The sequence below is a fragment of the Hemiscyllium ocellatum genome, chromosome 6, assembly GCF_020745735.1.
Source record: "Hemiscyllium ocellatum isolate sHemOce1 chromosome 6, sHemOce1.pat.X.cur, whole genome shotgun sequence".
Lineage (NCBI taxonomy): Eukaryota > Metazoa > Chordata > Chondrichthyes > Orectolobiformes > Hemiscylliidae > Hemiscyllium > Hemiscyllium ocellatum.
In genome coordinates, this window is record NC_083406.1 from 112,735,593 (window position 1) to 112,755,733 (window position 20,141).

The 20,141-nt window shown below is 43.3% G+C and overlaps 1 protein-coding gene across 5 annotated transcripts in view; it reads left to right on the plus strand.

The window, feature by feature from the left end:
* gyg2 (glycogenin 2) overlaps window positions 1-20,141 on the plus strand; it is a 142,303-nt gene that overhangs the window by 11,336 nt on the left and 110,826 nt on the right. For 4 of the 5 annotated variants that reach the window (XM_060826875.1, XM_060826877.1, XM_060826880.1 and 1 more), the window contains exon 1: window positions 12,709-12,981. The exons of the other annotated variant lie outside the window; for it this stretch is intronic. In XM_060826875.1, the coding sequence (XP_060682858.1) occupies window positions 12,972-12,981 (10 nt within the window). In that variant the 5' untranslated portion in view covers window positions 12,709-12,971. Of the gene's footprint in view, window positions 1-12,708; window positions 12,982-20,141 lie in introns of those variants that run through there. 5 annotated transcript variants of the gene reach the window in all.

Below are 20,141 nucleotides of genomic sequence, written 5' to 3' on the forward strand. Positions count from 1 at the left end.
CTGACGGTTTCTCCAGCAAGTTTAAATGCTGAGCTGCTGCTGTAATTATCTCTCCTTTCCTCACTGAAGGAGGCAGCTCCAACCCCAGCTTGTCCGTCAATTCCTGCAGCCTGGTCTTATTCACCCTTTGCAAAACGTTCAAAGCCACCGCATCCACCTCCAGAAAACTTTTGGTGACTGAAAGAGCCAGTCCTATCCCAAGCTTTGTCTACCCAACCAAACCAACACCCGAAATAAAGACACTAGCACCTACCACTCACTGTTTAAAATCCTGCAAAGAACCCCCAATCTGTTATGGACTAGACCAGACCACTCAAAGCATTCTTAAGCAGGTAGCCCAGACCATAATTTTGCAATAAGTGTACAGTGAAAATTACGCAGAGTAAGCTAGCTAGGTTGATTACCAGCTTTTAAAACAATCAAAAATTTATTCACAAGGTTCCACAATGAACCACAAAAAAACAGAATAAAGAACCCCTACAGAACTCAGTCTGCCCAAACTAGACTAAATTATGCTGTTCCGAATATACACAACAGTCCCAATGACCAAACCTCCTCAAAAAGGTTAAAAAAATGAAACAGATGCTTGCAGGTTGACATTAGAAGGGCAGAAAGAGAGGGAGAGCCTGTTTCCACACAGCTTACTGTTGAACTTCCAACTAGTTCTGGACTGAACTGCTCAGTTACAGAGCTGACCACTCCCCTTCCGTTATACAGGTCACTTCTAAAACATGACCACTTTGGCCTGAAGTCTCACCTGTTTACATATAAACAAAAGGACTCTCAGAATCTTTTTCATCTCTCTGCCAAACTAGTTTAATCAGAGCCCGGCCTGTTTAGGATCCCTCTGAAAAAAACCAAGGACACAGTAGCCTTGAGAAAAGGAACAGCTTTTAGAAAAAAGGGACCAGCTTTATGACAAAATCTGTCTCTCAAATGGATATGGAGATGTTTACTGCTACACGGCTGTTCTGATGTCTTGACGAATTGCACAAGAATTTATCCCAGTAAGTTCACAAATTACTCTTGTGACTATTTCAGTTGAGGTTAGAAATAAATAACAGTGACAGTAATAGTATACAAAATATTGCAGTGAAATTTGTTCAGGTGTACCCAAGAACTCTATGGGAAGCCAGAGAAGTGATTGCTGGGCCTTTTGCTGAGATATTTGTATCATCGATAGTCACAGGTGCCAGAAGACTGGAGGTTGGCAAACATTTAAGAAGGGCGGTAAAGACAAGCCAGGGAACTATAGACCAGTGAGCCTGACCTCAGTGGTCGTCAAGTTGTTGGAGGGAATCCTAAGGGACAGGATGTACGTGTATTTGGAAAGGCAAGGACTGATTAGGGATAGTCAACATGGCTTTATGCGTGGGAAATCATGTCTCACAAACTTGATTGAGTTTTTTGAAGAAATAACAAAGAGGATTGATGTGGGCAGAGCAGTAGATGTGATCTTTATGGGCTTCAGTAAGGTGTTCGACAAGGTTCCCCATGGGAGATTGTTAAGCAAGGTTAGATCTCAAGGACTACAGGGAGAACTAGCCATATGGATATAGAACTGGGTCAAAGGTAGAAGACAGAGGGTTGTGGTGGAGGGTTGTTTTTCAGACTGGAGGCCTGTGACCAGTGGAGTGCCACAAGGATCGGTGCTGGGTCCTCTACTTTTTGTCATTCACATAAATGATTTGGATGCGAGCATAAGAGATACAGTTAATGAGTTTGCAGATGACACCAAAATTGGAGGTGTAGTGGACAGCGAAGAGGGTTACCTCAAATTACAACAGGATCTGGACCAGATGGGCCAATGGACTGAGAAGTGGCAGATGGAGTTTAATTCAGATAAATGCGAGGTGTTGCATTTTGGGAAAGCAAATCTTAGCAGGACTTATACTGTTAATTGTAAGGTCCTAGGGATTGTTGCTGAACAAAGAGACCTTGGATTGCAGGCTCATAGCTCCTTGAAAGTGGAGTCACAGGTAGATAGGATAGTGAAGAAGGCATTTGGTATGCTTTCCTTTATTGGTCAAAGTATTGAGTACAGGAGTTGAGAGGTCATGTTGCGGCTGTACAGAACATTGGTTAGGCCACTGTTGGAATATTGCGTGCAATCTGGTCTCCTTCCTATCGGAAAGATGTTGTGAAACTTGAAAGGGTTCAGAAAAGATTTACAAGGATGTTGCTAGGGTTGGAGGATCTGAGCTACAGGGAGAGGCTGAACAGGCTGGGGCTGTTTTTCCTGGAGCGTCGGAGGCTGAGGGGTGACCTTATGGAGGTTTACAAAATTATGTCGGGCATGGATAGGATAAATAGGCAAAGTCTTTACCCTGGGGTAAGGGAGTCCAGAACAAGAGGGCATTGGTTTAGGGTGAGAGGGGAAAGATATTAAAAAGACCGAAGGGGCACCTTTTTCATGCAGAGGGTGGTACATGTATGGAATGAGCTGCCAGAGGAAATAGTGGAGGCTGGTACAATTACAACATTTGTGAGGCATTTGGATGGGTATATGAATAGGAAGGGTTTGGAGGGATATGGGCCGGGTGCTGGCAGGTGGGACTGGATTGGGTTGGGATACCTGGTCGGCATGGACGGGTTGAACTGAAGGGTCTGTTTCCATGCTATACATCTCTATGACTCTATAAAGCACAAGTATATTGTGTTAGGTCTCAGCTCACTCAATTAGATATTGTGTTAGAGCTCAGCTCACTCAGTTGGATATTGTGTTTGGTCTCAGCTAGCTCAGTTGAATCTTGTGACTTGGAGGTGCCAGTGTTGGACTGGGGTGGACAAAGTTAAAAATCACACAACACCAGATTATAGTCCAATAGGTTTATTTGGAAGCTTAGCTTTTGGAGCACAGCTCCTTCATCGGGTAGTTGTGGAAATTAAGATCATGCTCACAGAATTTATAGCCAAAGGAGTCCAGTGTCATGGAGATGTGATACAGTAAACAATCTTAGATTAAAACTTTCATCTTTTATAATGGGATATGCTGGTTTCTGTTCTTTGACATGTAAATCCCAGAACTTCTTTTCAATCACATTCTCAAGATGGCTCAGCTTTTTAAACAATAGGTGTAATGTCTGTCTGTGTCCCAATGCTATTACAGTCCGACAAACCCTCTGTACAGTTTTACAGAGTTTTACATGAATTTATGCGGTTTTGAGCAAATTTAAACGTAATTCTGCAAAAACAAATTCACCTCATAATCTTATATGTGTGCGCATGTGGGAGCGACAGATTGAGTGTGCACATGAGTGTGTGCATTTGGGTGTGAGTGCACATGATACAGTGTGGGTGTATATATGTTTGTGTGTAAGCTTGGTTAAGTGTGTGTGTGAGCATGATGGGTTTGTGTGAGAGGGTGCATGTGTTGGTGTAGTGAGGGAGGTGTACGTGTGTGCATATGAGAGCTTGTGTGTGAGGGAGTATCAGCATGGGTGTGGGAGAATGTAGGAGTGTGTGTGTGTGTGTGTGTGTGTGTGTGTGTGTGTGTGTGTGTGTGTGTGTGTGTGTGTGTGTGTGTGTGTGTGGTCTAGTGGGGCCACCTGTAGTGTGACATGAACGCAAGGTCTCGGTTGAGGCCATTCCCATGGGTACCGAATTTGCTATCAGCCTCTGCTTAGCCACTCTGCGTTGTTGCCTATCCCGAAGTCCGCCATGGAAGATGGTTACCTGAAGGTGCAAGGCCAAATGTCCTGGACAGCTGAAGTCATCCCTGACTGGGAGGGAACACTTCTGTCTGGTGATTGTTGTGTGGTGTCCATTCATCCGTTGCCATAGCCTCTGCTCAGTCTTGCCAGAGTACCATGCCTCAAGGGATCCTTGTCTGCAGCTTATGAGATAGACAATGTTGGCCGAGTTATATGAGTACTTGCCACGTACATGGTGGGAGATGTCCCCACATGTAATGGTGTTACCTGTGTCAACACTCTGACATGTCTTGCAGTGGCTGCTGTGACAGGGTTATATGGTGTTGTTATCCTGAAGGCTGGGCAGTTTGCTACAAACCATGATCTGTTGTTGTTTAAAGGCAAAAAGTGGAGGCTTGGGGAAGGCCTTTGTGAGCATTGATAACGTGTTGCAGGCTGCAAAGAACATGGCGTAGTCGTTTGGTTCCTGAAACGTACTGGACAACAAAGGGTACCCTATCGGTTGCAGCCTATATCTTTTTCCTGAGGAGGTCATTACGGTTTCTCTCTGAGGCACGTCAGACCTGGCGGTCGATGAATTGAGCATCGTACTCTGTCCTTTTGAGGTCATCCTTGAGCACTTTCAAGTGTCCACCATTTTCCTTCTCATCCAAACAGATCCTGTGTATGCAGAGGGCTTGTCCGTAGGGGATGACTGTTTTAATATGTTTTAGGTGGAAGCTGGAGAAGTGCAGCATCGTGAGGTTACCCATGGGTTTGCAATTGAGTGAGGTAGACAGGTGCCCGTCCTTGATAGAGATGCATGTGTCCAAGAATGAGACAGATACTAAAGAGTAAGGCTGATGGTGGGATGCAACTTGTTGATATCACTGTGTAGTTGTTTCAGTTGTGAGAGCTCAGCTAGCTCAGTTGGATACTGTGTTTGGTCTCAGCAAGCTGAGTTGGATATTGTGTTAGAGCTTAGCTGGCTCAATTGGATAGGATGTTAGATCTCAGTTAGCTCAGTTGGATATTGTGTTAGAGCTTAGCTTGCTCAGATATCTTAGTTAAAACTCACACAACATCCAACAGGTTTATTTGAAAGCACTAGATTTCAGAGCGCTGCTCCTTCATCAGGACAACCATCCGATGAAGGAGTGTCGCTCCGAAAGCTAGTGCTTCCAAATAAACCTGTTGGACAATAACCTGGTGTCGTGTGATGTTTAATTTTGTACACCCCAGTGCAACACTGGTGCCTCCAAATCAGATACCTTATGCAGAGTAAAGCCAAAAGAACAGATTTGGTAACCTATCCAACCAATGTAATCTTTGACTGAGAGACAGACAATACTGGAAAAACTCAGCAGGACTGGCAGCATCTGACTACAGTCAGAAAGTGTCTCTTCCTGAACTTGATGCAAGGAACGCTGCCATGAGTCTCTCATATTCTGACTCCCCAAAGTCTGTTCACAAGACATAACAAGCATTTGATAGAATCTTTTCCAACTGCCTGGATGAGTGCAGCTCTATCAACACTCATGAAGCTTGACACTAACCAGGGTGTAGCAACCTGCTTGATTGGCACCACATCCACAAACTTCACTCCCTCCACCACTGATGCTCAGTAGCAGCAGGTACATGGCACATCACCATCTGCAAGCTCTCTCCAGACCACTCACTATCCTGATTTGGAAACGTATTGCTGTTCCTTCACTGTCACTGGTAAATGCTGGAAATTCCTCCCTAATGGCAGTGTGGGTCTGCCGATAGTACAATGGTTCAAGAATGCAGCTCACCACCACCTTCACAAGGTCAACAAGGGATGGGCAAAATGCCGGCCTGCCAGAATCAACCATGCTCAACAAGTGAGTAAAAGGAAAATGTTCCTCAGCATTTCTTGTATCTATGATGATTTGCTTTTAGAGTTGGGAATTGCCTCTGTCCTACACCTGAGTGTGGAGTGCGATGGCAAACCAGTGAGCTGAGGACCTACCTTCAGGCAGACATACACGAATTGAGGATTATCATTTCAGGCATGATCTCTTTGGATGGTGGAGCAGACCTAATAGGCTGAATGGCCTACTTCTCCTCCTGTGTCTTATGGAATGGAACCATGTTGTATGAATGCATTTGGTTTTGCCTGTTCTGTTGCTGGAGAATGCCTCTGTGTTTACTCTCTGTCTGCCAATGTGTGACATCAGGTGACTTGTCCTTGATTGTGATACTCCTCCCACAGATGGTTCATGTAAGAATTTGGCAAGCACTTCCTCCCCTAGGTTTCAACTATTTAGTTTTCGATTCACAGCTAAACTTAGTCAATATTTACCCCTTAGTCTCTGTTTTGGTACTGAAAGTGAATTGGATCTGGACCAACCTCTTCGATGGCTCCCATTACTATTCAGTGGTATTATGCTTTCAAAGAGCCCAACATTACTGTTCTTCTGAACATTTTATTTTATTCTATGTTATTCTGTATATATCTATTAATGAGAAGATCAATCATACAGTGATAACATGCCGTAGAAAATCATAACAATCTATCCCCCACTATCCATCTAGTGGACAAAAGTAGACCATTCAGTTCTCAAGCCTGTTCTCCATTCAATTCAATCTTGACCTTAACACCATTTACCACCTTGGTTCCACCTCATTGATAGCTCTGAGGGGAGGCAATAGTTGAGTGGTAATGTCACTGGATTAGTAATCCAGTAGCTGCAGTCCAATACTCTGGGGAAGCAGGTTCAAATGGCAAATGGTAGAATTTAAATTCAATTAAAGATACAAGGTGTTACAGGCAATGTATTAGCATGGGTAGAGGATTGGTTAACTGACAGGAAGCAAAGAGTGGGGTTGAAAGAGTGCTTTTCTGGTTGGCAATCAGTGACTAGTGGTGTACCACAGGGATCAGTGTTGGGACCACAATTATTCACAATTTACATAGATGCTTTGGAGTTGGGGTCCATGTGTCATGTGTCAAAGTTTGTGGATGACACAAAGATGAGTGGCAGAGCAAAGTGCAGGGGATTGTGAAACTTTGCAAAGGGACATAGATAGTTTAAGTGAGTGGGCAAAGGTCTGGCAGATGGAGTACAATGTTAATAAATGTGAAGTCATCCATTTTAATAAGAAATTCAGTAAAAAGGGCTATTACTTGAATGATAAAAATTGCAGCATGCTGCTGAGTAGAGGGACCTGGGTGTCCACGTGCATGATTCACAGGAGGTTGATCTGCAGGTACAACAGGTAATTAAGAAGACAAAAGGAATTTTGTCCTTCATTGCTAATGGGATTGAGTTTAAAAGCAGGGAGGTTATGATGCAGCTGTATAAGATGTTGGTGAGGCCACATCTGGAGTACTGTGTGCAGCTTTGGTCTCCTTACTTGAGAAAGGATGTATTAGTACTAGACAAGTACATAGGAGGTTCATTATGTAGATTCTGGAGTCGAGGGGGTTGACTTATGAGAAGAGACTGAGTAGACGGGGATAATATTCATTGAATTTGGAAGAATAAGGCGGGATCTTAGAGAAATATGTAAAATTATGAAGGGAATAGATAGGATAGAAGTGGAGAGGATGTTTCCACTGGCAGGCAAAACTAGGACAAGAGGGCATAGCCTCATGCTTAGAGGGAGCAGATTTAGGACAAAATTGAGAAGGAACTTCTTCACCCAGAGGGTTGTGAATCCGTGGAATTCTCTCCCTAGTGAAGTAGTTGAGGCTTCTTCAGCAAATGTTCTTAAAGCTAAGATAGATCATTTTTTAAACAGGAAAGGAATTAAGGTTTACGGTGAGAGGGTGGGTAAGTGGAGCTGAGGCCATGAAAAGATCAGCCATGATCTTATTGAATGGTGGAAGAGGCTCGAAGGGCCAGATGAATGTCCATCCATGCTAAAAGTGGTGCATGTTTGAAATGAGTTGCCAGAGGAACTGGTGGTGGCTGGTACAACTACAACATTTAAAAGGCATTTGGATAAGTATATGAATAGGAAGGGTTTAGAGGGATAGGGGCAAAATGCTGGCAACTGGGACTAGATTAGTTTAGGATATCTGGTCAGCATGAACGGGTTGGACCAAAGGGTCTGCTTCCATTCCATACAAGTCTATGACTTTATGACTCCACGTCATAGTTTTAGATTTTTGCATTTTGTATAATACAATTTTACTTGCCTCCGTTCAATATCCTTCCTTATGACAAACATTTGTTCATACTGTGGGCTTCTGCACCTACTATTATCTGTTATAATCGGACTTTGATTCAAAAATGATTCAGTAACATTAATATTGTGTGTCATACACATAAGTCCATCCTTATTCTTTCACCAGTAGTGCAGACCTTCTTCCCAATTTCAGTTTGTGGTCCACAGTGGTTGAACTTCCATACAGTGTCACTGAACTCAATTCAGTACAACATCTTTCACAGAGCCATGATTTGCAATATGCGAAATAACTACCAACATTTGCAACAAAGTCATGTTTGGGATACGTCTTCTGTCTAAAAACACACAAATCAGCAGATTTTACGAAGATGGCAATCTGCAAAACAACAGCACATCAGCAAATTGTACTTAAAAAGAGCCCACAATGTCAAAACATATCCAAAGGCGTTGCACAGAGGCATAATCAAATTTGAAAAGCTATAGAAAAAGCTATGAGAAGGAGTAGCCATAAGTTTGGATGTGGGAGTTTTAAGGAAGTCCATAAATGTAGAAAAGAAGATGGATAGAGGTAGAACAAGCTTTACCTATTGCTAAATCTTATAGGATACCTGACTCTTCCAGGCATATCTGAGGTAGATTGTACAATTTTCAGCACCAAAGGAGATTGCCTTAGGCCCATTCATTACTTTTCCATAATATGTTGTGAGAAGAAATGTGATCTGGATAGCCATTACCCTGCAAGATGGCTTTAACGTTCCCTATTTCATAATCAAGGTTGCATGGTGAACAAATGGCCCAAGACCTATTTATGAGTTTGCTGATAAGACCAATCTTTTTGTATGGGCATTGTAGGAATCCCAATTTATACTTAGCCAGTGAAGTTTGTGGAGGCAGAAATGCTGGTGTAATGCATTTGGCAGTTAACTGTCAGTTATTATTAACTGTTGCATTCTTTATGACAATGTCTCCACAAGTCAATCAATCAGCTCTGCCTTCTTAAACAAAGAACAAAGAACAAAGAAAATTTACAGCCCAGAAACAGGCCCTTTGGCCCTCCAAGCCCGAGCCAATCCAAATCTACTGTCTAAACCTGTCACCCAATTACTGAGCAAATTCCTAACAATACAAATATTTATTTCCCTTACATTGCTCTTCTTACAAACTGTCCTGTTGAGTGCCAAGATGTCTATTTTTCAGTCATTAAGAACACCTACTCTGTTGTTTGCCCACACAAATGAAAATACCTTCATTATCAATGCAATCACTGTCTGGGATGTTAAACCCAACAATACTCTCATTTTGCTTATTTTTGTTGCAGAATCACACATTTAGCTGTGGTACTGAAGGAGGTCATTTGTTACATCATGCGTGCACCCATCTTCAAACAGGCATCATTACCTAGTGCCAATCTCCTGCTTTTCTACCATTCTCTTGTACACTATTTCTATCCAAACGATGTCAACATTAACACTCCTGCCATTGCTCTACAATCTTAAATCCTTCTTAATCTGCTGATCTGCTGAGGGGACCGAGGAGAAAGAAATGAAGATTTAAAGAGCCAAATATACTAAATCCATGTCTTCTGCTTCACTTCTGAAACTCTCAACTTTTCCAACAATTGACTGATGGTGGTGAAAATTGATTCATTTAGCATGAGAAAGCTGCAAAAGCTTACTTCTATTAAATACCTTTTCTCCCTTTGAGTACATTGATTCATGCGTTGCAAAGTTAGTGGGGTATTTTGATTAAGCTTGGATCTGCATGGCTGTTTTGTGTTTTTGGAAGTTGTTGGCTTGTTTGATTTGACAGAGAGGCTCATGAAGAAATAAATCTTGTTTAGCGACTAAAAATGATATTTTCTGGGCCAGCGATATTTCAGGAGTGCAATTGCCTCTTTAACAGCTGTACAGAAAATCTTTAGCCTACACCAACCTCCTTCCTGAAAATTTCATTTGACAGCATGAACCAACCATTGCAGCATTTCCAAGTTGGGGGATCAGGTTCATCAATCTTGGTGGTGTGACTGAAGGTAGGCGCCCTATCCAGTTTGGCCACAGAGTTCAAACAGTTCAGGTGATGTTGCAGTATCAAACAGGAGAAGGGAACAGGGGACAGTATCACTTTTCTTTATTAATTCATGGGATGTAGGTCGCTGACTGGGCCACCATTTTGTTGCCCATCCCTTTTTGCCTTTGAGAACATGGAGGTGAACTTTGTTGGACCACTACAGTCCATGTGCTCAAGATCGACCCATGATGTTGTTCAGGAGGGAGTTCCAGGATTTTGACCAAAGAACAGTGACTGTGTGGAGTTTGCACGTTCTCCCCGTGTCTGCGTGGGTTTCCTCCGGGTGCTCCGGTTTCCTCCCACAGTCCAAAGATGTGCGGGTCAGGTGAATTGGCCATGCTAAATTGCCCATAGTGTTAAGTAAGGGGTAAATGTAGGGGTATGGGTGGGTTGCGCTTCGGCGGGTCAGTGTGGACTTGTTGGGCCGAAGGGCCTGTTTCCACACTGTAAGTCTAATCTAATCTAATCTTCTACCAGGACAGTGAAGGGCATTTGATAAGGTCCTGTGTGGAAGATTGATAGTGAAAGTAAGAACTCATAGGATCCAAGGAAATTTGACTTAATTAAATCCAGATTTGGTTGAGTAGCAAGAAGCAGAGCATGATGGTCGAGGGGTGTTTTTATGACTGGAAGTCATAATGAGGTTCTGCAGGCATTAGTGTTGGTGTCCTTGCTGTTTATGGTTTATATACATGATTCAGACTTGAATGTGGGAGGGTTGATCAGTAAATTCATGGATGATATGAAAATTGATGGCATGGTAATTGGTGAGGTGGATAAAGGAGGATATAGACAGGCCGGTCAGATAGCCTGACCAGTGGCAAATTGAATTCAATCTGGATAAATCTGAGGTAATGCACTTGGGCAGGACAAATAAGGCAAGGGAATACATGATGAAAGGCAAGATCCTGGGAAGCACTAAGGATCAGAGGGACCTTGGTCTGCATTTCCACCAGTCCCTTAAGGGGCAGGTAGATAAAGTGGTTGAGAAGGCACGTCTTTATTAGGTGAGGCACAGAAATCAAGAGCAGTGAGGTTATGCTGCAACTGTACAAAATATTGGTTAGAGTATTGTGTGCAGTTCTGGAATTCACACGATTGGAGGCATGTGATCCCACTGGGAAGGGTGCAGAGGAGATTTACCCAGGTGTTGCTTGAACTGGAGAGTTTTTGTTATCCAGACAGATTCAACAGATTGGGTTTGTTTGCCTAAGAATAGAGGAGATTGAGAGGGGCCATGATTGAGATGTATAAAGTTATGAGGGTTGTAGATTGGGGAGAGAGGAAGGAACTTTTACTCTTGTGGACAGATCAGTGAACAGGGAGCACAGATTTAAGGCAGAGGAAATGTAAGGAAACAGTTTTCCCTTTGAGAGTAATGAGAATCTGGAACTCACTGCATGTAAGGGTGGTACAGACAGAAACCCTCATAACATTTAAGAAATAGTAAGGTGTGCATTGTGAAGCCAAAACACATAGGGGAGAAAACAGTCTAGTGGCATTATTGCTGGATTGTTAATCTAGAGACACAGATTCAAATCCTTCCACGGCAGAACTAAATTATATGAAATTTTTGGAATTAAAAGTCTAATGATGACCATGAACCATTGCCAATTGTTGGAGAAAACCCCATTTGCCTCACTAATGCCCCAAAGGAAAGGGAACTGCTATCCTAACCTGCACTGGCCTACACACAAATCTAGACCCACAGCAATGAAATTGACACCTGACTGTCCTCTGGGCAATTAGTAACGGGCAATAAATGCTGGTGTAGCCAGTGATATCCACGTCCTGCGAATTAATTTAATAAAAAAATAAAGCTATGGGCCAAGTGCTGGAAAATGGGATTAGAATAACTTGCTGGCTGTTTTTGAGCAGTGCAGATTTGATGAGCCAAATGTCTTTTTCTTTGCTGTAGATCCTCTTCGGAGGGTCGGTGTGGACTGGTTGGGGCAAAGGGGCCTGTTTACACACTGTAGGGAATCTAATCTATTACTTCATAAAGGAACAATGACATATTTTCAAGTCAGGATGGTGTGTGGCTAGGAGGAGAATTTGTAGATGATGGAACTCCCATACTTCTGCTGCTCTTCTCTGTCCAGGTGGCAGTGGTCATGTGTTTGGTAAGTCTAAGGATCTTTATTGCATTACTGCAGCGGACCTTGTAAATGGTATGCAATGCTGCTATTGAGCATCAGGGGTTTGTGGATGTGGTGCCCATTAAGTGGGCTGCTTTGTTCTGGATGGTGTCAAGCTTCTTGAGTGTTGTTGGAGCAGCACTCACCCAAGCAAGTGGGAATTATTCTATCACACTCCTGAATTATTGAGAGACAGAAAAACTCCTGATGCTGGAATCCAAAGTAGATAAACAGAAGGCTGGAAGAACACAGCAAGCCAGGAAGCACCAGCAGGTGGAGAAGTCAACGTTTCGGGTATTAACCCCTCTTCAGGACTCCTGACTTGTACTCCTGACTTGACCTAGTACTGTAGAAGGTGGACTGGCTTTGGAGACTCAGGAATAGTGTTCTAGTTGCAGCTTTCTTAGCCTCTGACTGACTCCTGCAGCCACAGCATGTACACGGCTAGTTCAGTAAATGGTCAGTGTTATCAAAGGGGGACTTCAAATAACTTCAGGAAGCTGATAACGCCCCGTTATCACATACACACGTAGAGAGAATAAAATGATTCTATCTATTGTAAACAGGGGAGATTGGGAGTGTGCAGATTTGATTTCTAATGTAGGTATGTCCTTTTTAAAACGGAGTCGAGGTGGACTTTACCCCGCCCCAGGAGGCTGATTGGATGTTGCAACGTGAAGAGGTGACTCCCTGTGTGTGTGTGTGTGTGTGTGTGTGCAAGAGCAGAGCTGGAAGGTGCATTTGTGAAGCTGACGAAAGAAGTATCTCTCTCCTGTTTTCTGATCACCGCGGCTCCCGTAACCTGCTCCTCCTGCGAGAGAGGGCGACCAGTCCTGGGCGATTTGACAGTGTCATTGACTGCTCCCAGACCCAAACCCAGTTTCTCGCTTTCTGGATCTGGATTAAGCAAAGTCAACGATATACATAGTACATTTCGCACTCATAAAAAGAAGCTTTCACCTCAAGAACCTCTATTATGGTGTCGGGTGAGTTTCTATAATTTGTATTGACCTTGAGGTTTGTTGCATGAAAGGCTTCCCCGCTAGCCCAGTGTGTGGTTTGCAATGCTCTGTGGCCAGGTTTGAATCTTTGACCTCCAGCTGCCTTGCTCAATAGTGACCTCTATAAGTTAGCCCCAGATCTCTCTCCTTGTTCCCTGGAACAGCCGGCAGCTCGGTTCCTCAGTGAGCAACAGGTCAGTCCAGGGGTGGAACAGATAGACAGAGAATAAAGCCCTAACTGCACCAGCCTATTTTCAAATCCTGCACGGATATAAAGTCATCACTCGTTCTGAAATCTCTTGATGTGACGGTTTAAGCATTTCATAGTGTTGTGAATTGTTGAATGGTATTAATCTATGATAATGCTGTCACATAACTGCTGCCTGTATTTTGGGGGGAGATAATTGTTTAACTTAATCCCTTTTTCTCTTTATCTTTCTCTACCCTTTTTCCTGTCCCTTTCTTCATTAACAATTGGCGATTGAATCTAAGATTAAGGATAGACAAGGGACTGACAGGTATGTGGTGGGTCGGGGGAAGTGTAGCTGAGACAATAATCAGATCAGCCAAGAGGTGAAAGAAGATCTCACAGTGAAGGTGGTGGCAGGTTGGAATCAGTTCTGACCTGACTGCAAGAGAATAAGTCAGCTGAATGTCTGGTAGGTGGTTACTGCATGTTTCATTGCTCAGGTTTGGAATAGTATAGGGGCTAGTGGAAGAATTAATAAAACATATTGAACAAAAGAATAAATTATTTCATCAGTTAATTAAAATAAGGTTGAGGAAGGCAGGACAGGTTTGAGAGTGTGTTGCTGGGAAAGTACAGCAGGTCAGGCAGCATCCGAGGAGCTGGGAAATTGACGTTTCAGGCCAGAGCCTTTTATCAGGAACAGGTAATGTGTCATGGCTGCAGGATGTGGGAGCTGTGGGTAGCAAGTGTGGCCAACGGCAGAAAACATCTTGAGTACAATTTGACAGGTCAAGCAGTTTTGGTTCAGAGTTAGAGTTGGAGGTTGTCCTGCAGAGACTGCGACATGTCAGGGAGAGTCTAAGTTACTGGATTGATTTAATGCTCAAAGGAAGCCACACCCCCATGCTAGGAGGTCTCTGGTTTAATCAGGGACAAGAGGGTATGACAGAAAGTGAGGCAGTACAGGAAATCCAGATGACCGAGTGCAGGAACATACTCTCGCAATTTCACCAACAGCTTTGAGTTTCTTTCTGCTCTGTTTTGGATGAGAGTGAGGGCTGTATGATGAGATGGGTAAATTGACCATACCACAGTGATATCTTTTAATTGGGGGGGGGGGGGAGTAAAAGGAACATAGTGTTGGTGGAAGAAAGTGTAGTGTGGGGGTAAAAATGGTTAAAAAGCAGAAATTTCTGGAAAAACTCAGCAGGTCTGGCAGCATCTGTGTAGAGAAATCAGAGTGAATATTTCAGGTTCAGTGACCCTTCCTCCAAATGGTAGAAATGATTGCATTTCTAGCAAGTGGAACAGCAGGAATGGAATCAAATAGATTCCAGAACCACAGTACAGCAGCGCTTCACAGAAGGCTCCAAAGCACTGAAGGTGTCACCTAGACAGGGGACAAAATGTCTGCAAATCAACGTCCTAGCTCAACCAATATACCCACAACCCACGGCAATGATTCTATGCAGCAAAGTACATGAGTCCAACAGGCTATGTTGTCTGCTGGATGCCGTGGTTCAGACAATCTTATCAGAGTGAGAGGATCCAGTTGTCACAGTACATGTCAGTGCCGTTGATGTAAGCAGCATTAGGAAAGCAGTTCTGCTTAGACAGTATGAAAAGCTAGGCACTAAATTGCAGAATCTCAAGGGTAATGATACTGAAGCCATGTGCAGTGGGCAGGTGGCATATCAAATTAATGATCAGCATGCAAGATTAAAAGCTGAAAGATAGCTGGAGTGACAGTAGTGGGTTTTGGGTTTGTGGGGCACGGGCTGCAGTACTGGGGAAAGTGGGAGCTGTGCCAGTGGATTATTAAACGGAAAATGATTGCGAATTCCGAGGTGCAGAGGGATCTAGGTATTCTTGTGCATGAATCATGAAAGGATACAATGTAGGTACAGTACCTAATCAAGAAGGCTAATGGGATGCTATCCTTCATTATCAGAAGAAGTGTATGTATTAGATGTTATACTTCAGTTATACAGAGCTTTGATAAGACCATATCTCAAATGCTGTAGGCATTTATTGGTCTCCTTGCATTGTGGACTAAATGCATTGTGGTTCAGATCAATTGCAGGTATGAGTGGGTTGTCTAATGATGAAAGTTTGGGCAAAGTGGGCTTGTTTCTTCTGGAGTTTAGAAGAGCGAGGGGCTGGAGGACTATTCTCAGATTAAGGAGTTGCACGTTTAAGACAGAGTTGAGGAGGAATGTCTTCTTGGATGTAAGTGAATCTCTGAAATTATTTGCCACAGAGGGCTGTTGAGGCTGGGCCACACTATATAATGGAGGGTGTCTTCAATGATGAACTTGTATGTGTTTACCCCTATATGTAGATACACTTACCACTGGTAGATTAGTGAAAGCATGTTGATTATTCCTGTTGATTCATGCAGCATCTCCCACAGGCCAGCTCTGGTAGTTGATGTCCTTATGGCTTCATTCAGCAATGGTGCAGCACCATTCTTGGTAATGCACAGTGAGTTCCCCCAACCAGAATGCATTCTGTGCACATGCTACTCTCCTTATTTCTTCCAAGTGATGCTCAGCATAGAGGATCACTGACACGTCATCAGAGGGAGTACACTGAGGGCTAATTGGGAATTTTCTCATCTGTTTTTAACCTAACGCGACAAGATTCCATGTGGACTGGGTCAAAATTGAAGAATTCTCGAGCTGTTCTTTCCTGAATTTAAATGCATGTTTTTGTGTCCAGTGGCTGGGTGATGCCGAATAGCCTATCTGGTTTAATTTTTACTTTTCTTTGTAATGATTTGATACAGTTGTGTGGCTTGGTAGACTACTTCGGGGGTCAGTTGAGAATCAGCCATTCTACCAACCCAATCACCCCGTAGCCCAACACTTTAACTCTCCGTCCCACTCCACCGAGGACATGCAGGTCCTTGGACTCCTCCACCGGCAGAACATAACAACACGATGGCTGGAGGAGGAGCGCCTGGGAACCCTCCAACCACAAGGAATGAACTCAGATTTCTCCAGTTTCCTCATTTCTCCTCCCCCCACCTTGTCTCAGTCGGTTCCCTCAACTCAGCACTGCCCTCCTAACCTGCAATCTTCTTCCTGACAACTCCGGCCTATCACCCTCACCTTGACCTCCTTCCACCTATCACATCTCCATCGCCCCTCCCCCAAGTCCCTCCTCCCTACCTTTTATCTTAACCTGCTTGGCACACTCTCCTCATTCCTGATGAAGGGCTTATGCCCGAAACGTCGAATTTCCTGTTCCTTGGATGCTGCCTAACCTGCTGTGCTTTAACCAGCAACACATTTTCAGCTGTGATCTCCAGCATCTGCAGACCTCATTTTTTACCCATGTCATTGTGGATCTAGATTCATGTATCGGCCAGACAGAGTAAGATGACCGATTTCAGGTCTTAAAGGGCAACAGTGAAACTAATAGGTGTTCATGACAACCTGGTCGTTTTACGATCAACATACCAATACTCCTGTTATTCCTTTTTTTTTAAATAACTTCAAATTCCCCAGCAGTCACAGTGAAATTTGAAGTCTTGTCACTGGATGATTAGTCCTGAATGTAACCATTGAACTACTGGCTACTGCAGGAGACTATCCCAAAGTGATTATTATCAAACAAAATGTAGGACCAAGTCGCACATGATCTCATTAGGACTGTTGACCCAAATTTGTCTGGGCAACGAAGATCTATATTAAAGTATTATTTGAGAGTTTTGATCCTAAAATCCAGTTGTCATCCACTTAAATTTTCACTTATGTGAAAATTTACCTTTTTTTTCCTTAAAGGTCAGAAAGTCATTTAAACGGTGTGTTTAAAACAGTATTTTCAAGAAGTCAGGGGATTTTAGCTAAATGACCAGCAAGCAACCTGTTGAGATAATTGCTAAGGTGTTTGCTGACTTATCACTTATGACGAGGAGAAAGTGAGGACTGCAGATGCTGGAGATCAGAGCTGAAAAATGTGTTGCTGGAAAAGCGCAGCAGGTCAGGCAGCATCCAAGGAGCAGGAGAATCGACGTTTCGGGCATAAACCCTTCTTCAGGAATGAGGAGGGTGTGCCAAGCAGGCTAAGATAAAAGGTAGGGAGGAGGGACTTGGGGGAGGGGCATTGGGAATGTGATAGGTGGAAGGAGGTTAAGGTGAGGGTGATAGGCCGGAGTGGGGGTGGGAGTTAAAGTGTTCAGCCACAGGGGGGCTGGGTTGGTTGGGGCGGGTGTCCCCGCACCAACCGCACCAAACTGCACCAACCAACCCAACCGCCCTGTGGCTGAACACTTTAACTCCCCTTTCTACTCTGCCAAGGACATGCAGGTCCTTGGCCTCCTCCATCGCCAGACCATAGCAATACGACGCCTGGAGGAAGAGCGCCTCATCTTCCATCCAGGAACTCTCCACCACAAGGGATGAATGCAGATTTCCCCAACTTCCTCATTTCCCCTCCCCCCACCTTATCTCAGTCCCAACCCTTGGACTCAGCACCGTCTTCTTGGACCTGCAATCTTCTTCCCGACCTCTCTGTCCCCACCCCCTCTTCGGCCTATCTGTAAGGGTACTGCTGTGGTAAAAGGGATGAGATAATTCCAGTGGTTATTATGTAGTGATGTAAGATCTGACTTGGCCAGTGTTGCTATCAGCTGGGAACATAACATTGGTATATACGGTATGTGATGTTGGATTATTCGCTTGTTGCACATAGTGCCTTGTGTTCAGCTCTGTTGCTGTCAATGAAATTAAGTTTCTGTGTATAATAATAGGCATTTTGATACCAAATACTTTATATGACAATCTGAGATGAATACATACTAATAAAAATCTTAATAATGTATCAGCAGGAGTAGACCATTTGGCCCCTCAAATGTGCTGTATTATTCATTTGGCCCTGAATCTGGCTTCAACTCCACTTTGTCCGTTCCCCATAACCCAAGTCCTCTACATTTCACAGAGGTCTATAGAATGGAAACAAACCTTTCAGTCCATCTCGTCCATGTTTCCCAAATTAAACTAGTCTCACTTGCCTGCGTGTGGTCCATACCCTCTAAACCTTCCCTATTATCCAAATGTCTTTTAAATGTTGTAATTGTACCATGCCTGAATGTAGCATGCTTCTTCAGACAGACAATTCGGGAGATTTGTGACCTTGACAGAGGAAATGCCTTCTTGTCTTCATCCACATTGGGTGACCTTTTGTTCTGAAACTTTGTTCCCCAATTCTAGATACCTCCCATGAGAGGAAATATCCTTTTAGTGTCTCTATCAAGTCCCCTCTGAATGTTGAATAATTACACTTGGTTTGAAGTCAGTGGTGCCACAACGTAACTGATTTCAAGATCTATTTTGTTTAATGTCTTCACAAGTGATCTGTATCCTGGAGTCACAGGTGTGTTAATGAAGTTTGCAGATGTTTCAAATCTATTGAAAGTGTTGGCTGCAAACTTGACAGTGTGAACCTCTACATGATTTGGATATACTTTGAGTTCTATTTACCAGTTCCCATGTCGGAAAGCATAAAGGGCTCATAGAATCTTGCTAGCTTGTGACTTGAGTGGAAAGAAAATAATGTGTGTAACATAAGAAATAGAAACCAGAATAGGCCATTCAGCCTGTCAAGCCTGCCCTGCTGTTCAATAAAGCCATGGCTGATCATCTACTCCAAACCTCAACTCCTTTATGTGCCAGGGAGAAAGTATCTGCTGCAGATGCTGGAAATCAGAGTCGAAAAGTATGGGGCTGGAAAAGCACAGTAGATCAGGCAGCATCCGAGGAACAGGAGAGTTGACGTTAATGAAAGGCTTATACCTGAAATGTCAACTCTCCTGCTCCTCAGATACTGCCTGACTTGCTGTGCACCACACTTTTCGACTCCTTTATGTGCTAGCCTTTCACAGCACTCAACTCTCTATCTCCCCAACCTCTACCCCCCCCAATACTTAAAACTCTATCTACCTTTTTTTTCCCTTGGAAAGTTAACAGAATTTACGATAAATTGAGGCTTTCTCAACAGTGTATGCTGTTGGCAGCAAGTAAAGTGAATCAGGTATTGTTTTATATTGAAAGATCAATAATGAGCTGAAAATAGTAAAGTAGGAATGCTACTTTATAAATCTCTAGTGCCATTGCACTTAGAATGCAATGTATAGTGCTGGTCCCCATGGTACAAAATTAATTTTATATCTACTGTAAGAAGACAGAATAGCAAGCAGCATGATTTGAGAGGAATCAAGGGTTTGCATTAGGAGCAATTATGTAAAACAACATGTTCTCACTGGGAAAGAGAGACTGAGATGATATGCTATTTGGAACTCTCTTCCAGTCTTTGCAGTGCACTTCCTCAAATGGCTGTAGAAGCAATTTTTGACTCTTTTTAAAGCAGAGGTAAAGAGATTCCAGACGGTCAAGGGGGTGAGAGGTTATCTGGGGTAAATAGGAATGTGAAGTAATCCAATTGGCAGTCATCTTATTTTACAGCAGAGCTGGATCGAGGGACTGAGTGGCCTGCTCCTAATTCGTATGTTGTTCTTGGGACACAGCAGAAACTGGATGGTGATGAATCAATTTGTCGTGGTCTATTTGTCCATCACAATGACGTGGCTTGCATTTGATGGGAGAAAATTCAAAACTAATCTATGGATACATTTCAACAAGTGCAAATCGATAGAATAGACACCACAGAGAGATAGTCCGCACAGTTTGTACTGAATCGATCAAATTAAAATTAAATAGATTTCCATGTGAAACTAACAATTTAGAAACAGCAATGTAAATTTAAAGGATGCAATTCTAACCGTGGTGCAAAAGTAAAAGGTTCTGAAGGTGTACCTGCGTATAACATTTTAAATTGTTAGGGCATGTTCAAAACTCAGAATTTATTAATAGAAGCAGACTGTACAAAAGGCAGGAAGTTCTGGTGATTTTATCTAAAACATTGCCCTGACTTCAGCTGGAGTATTGCATTT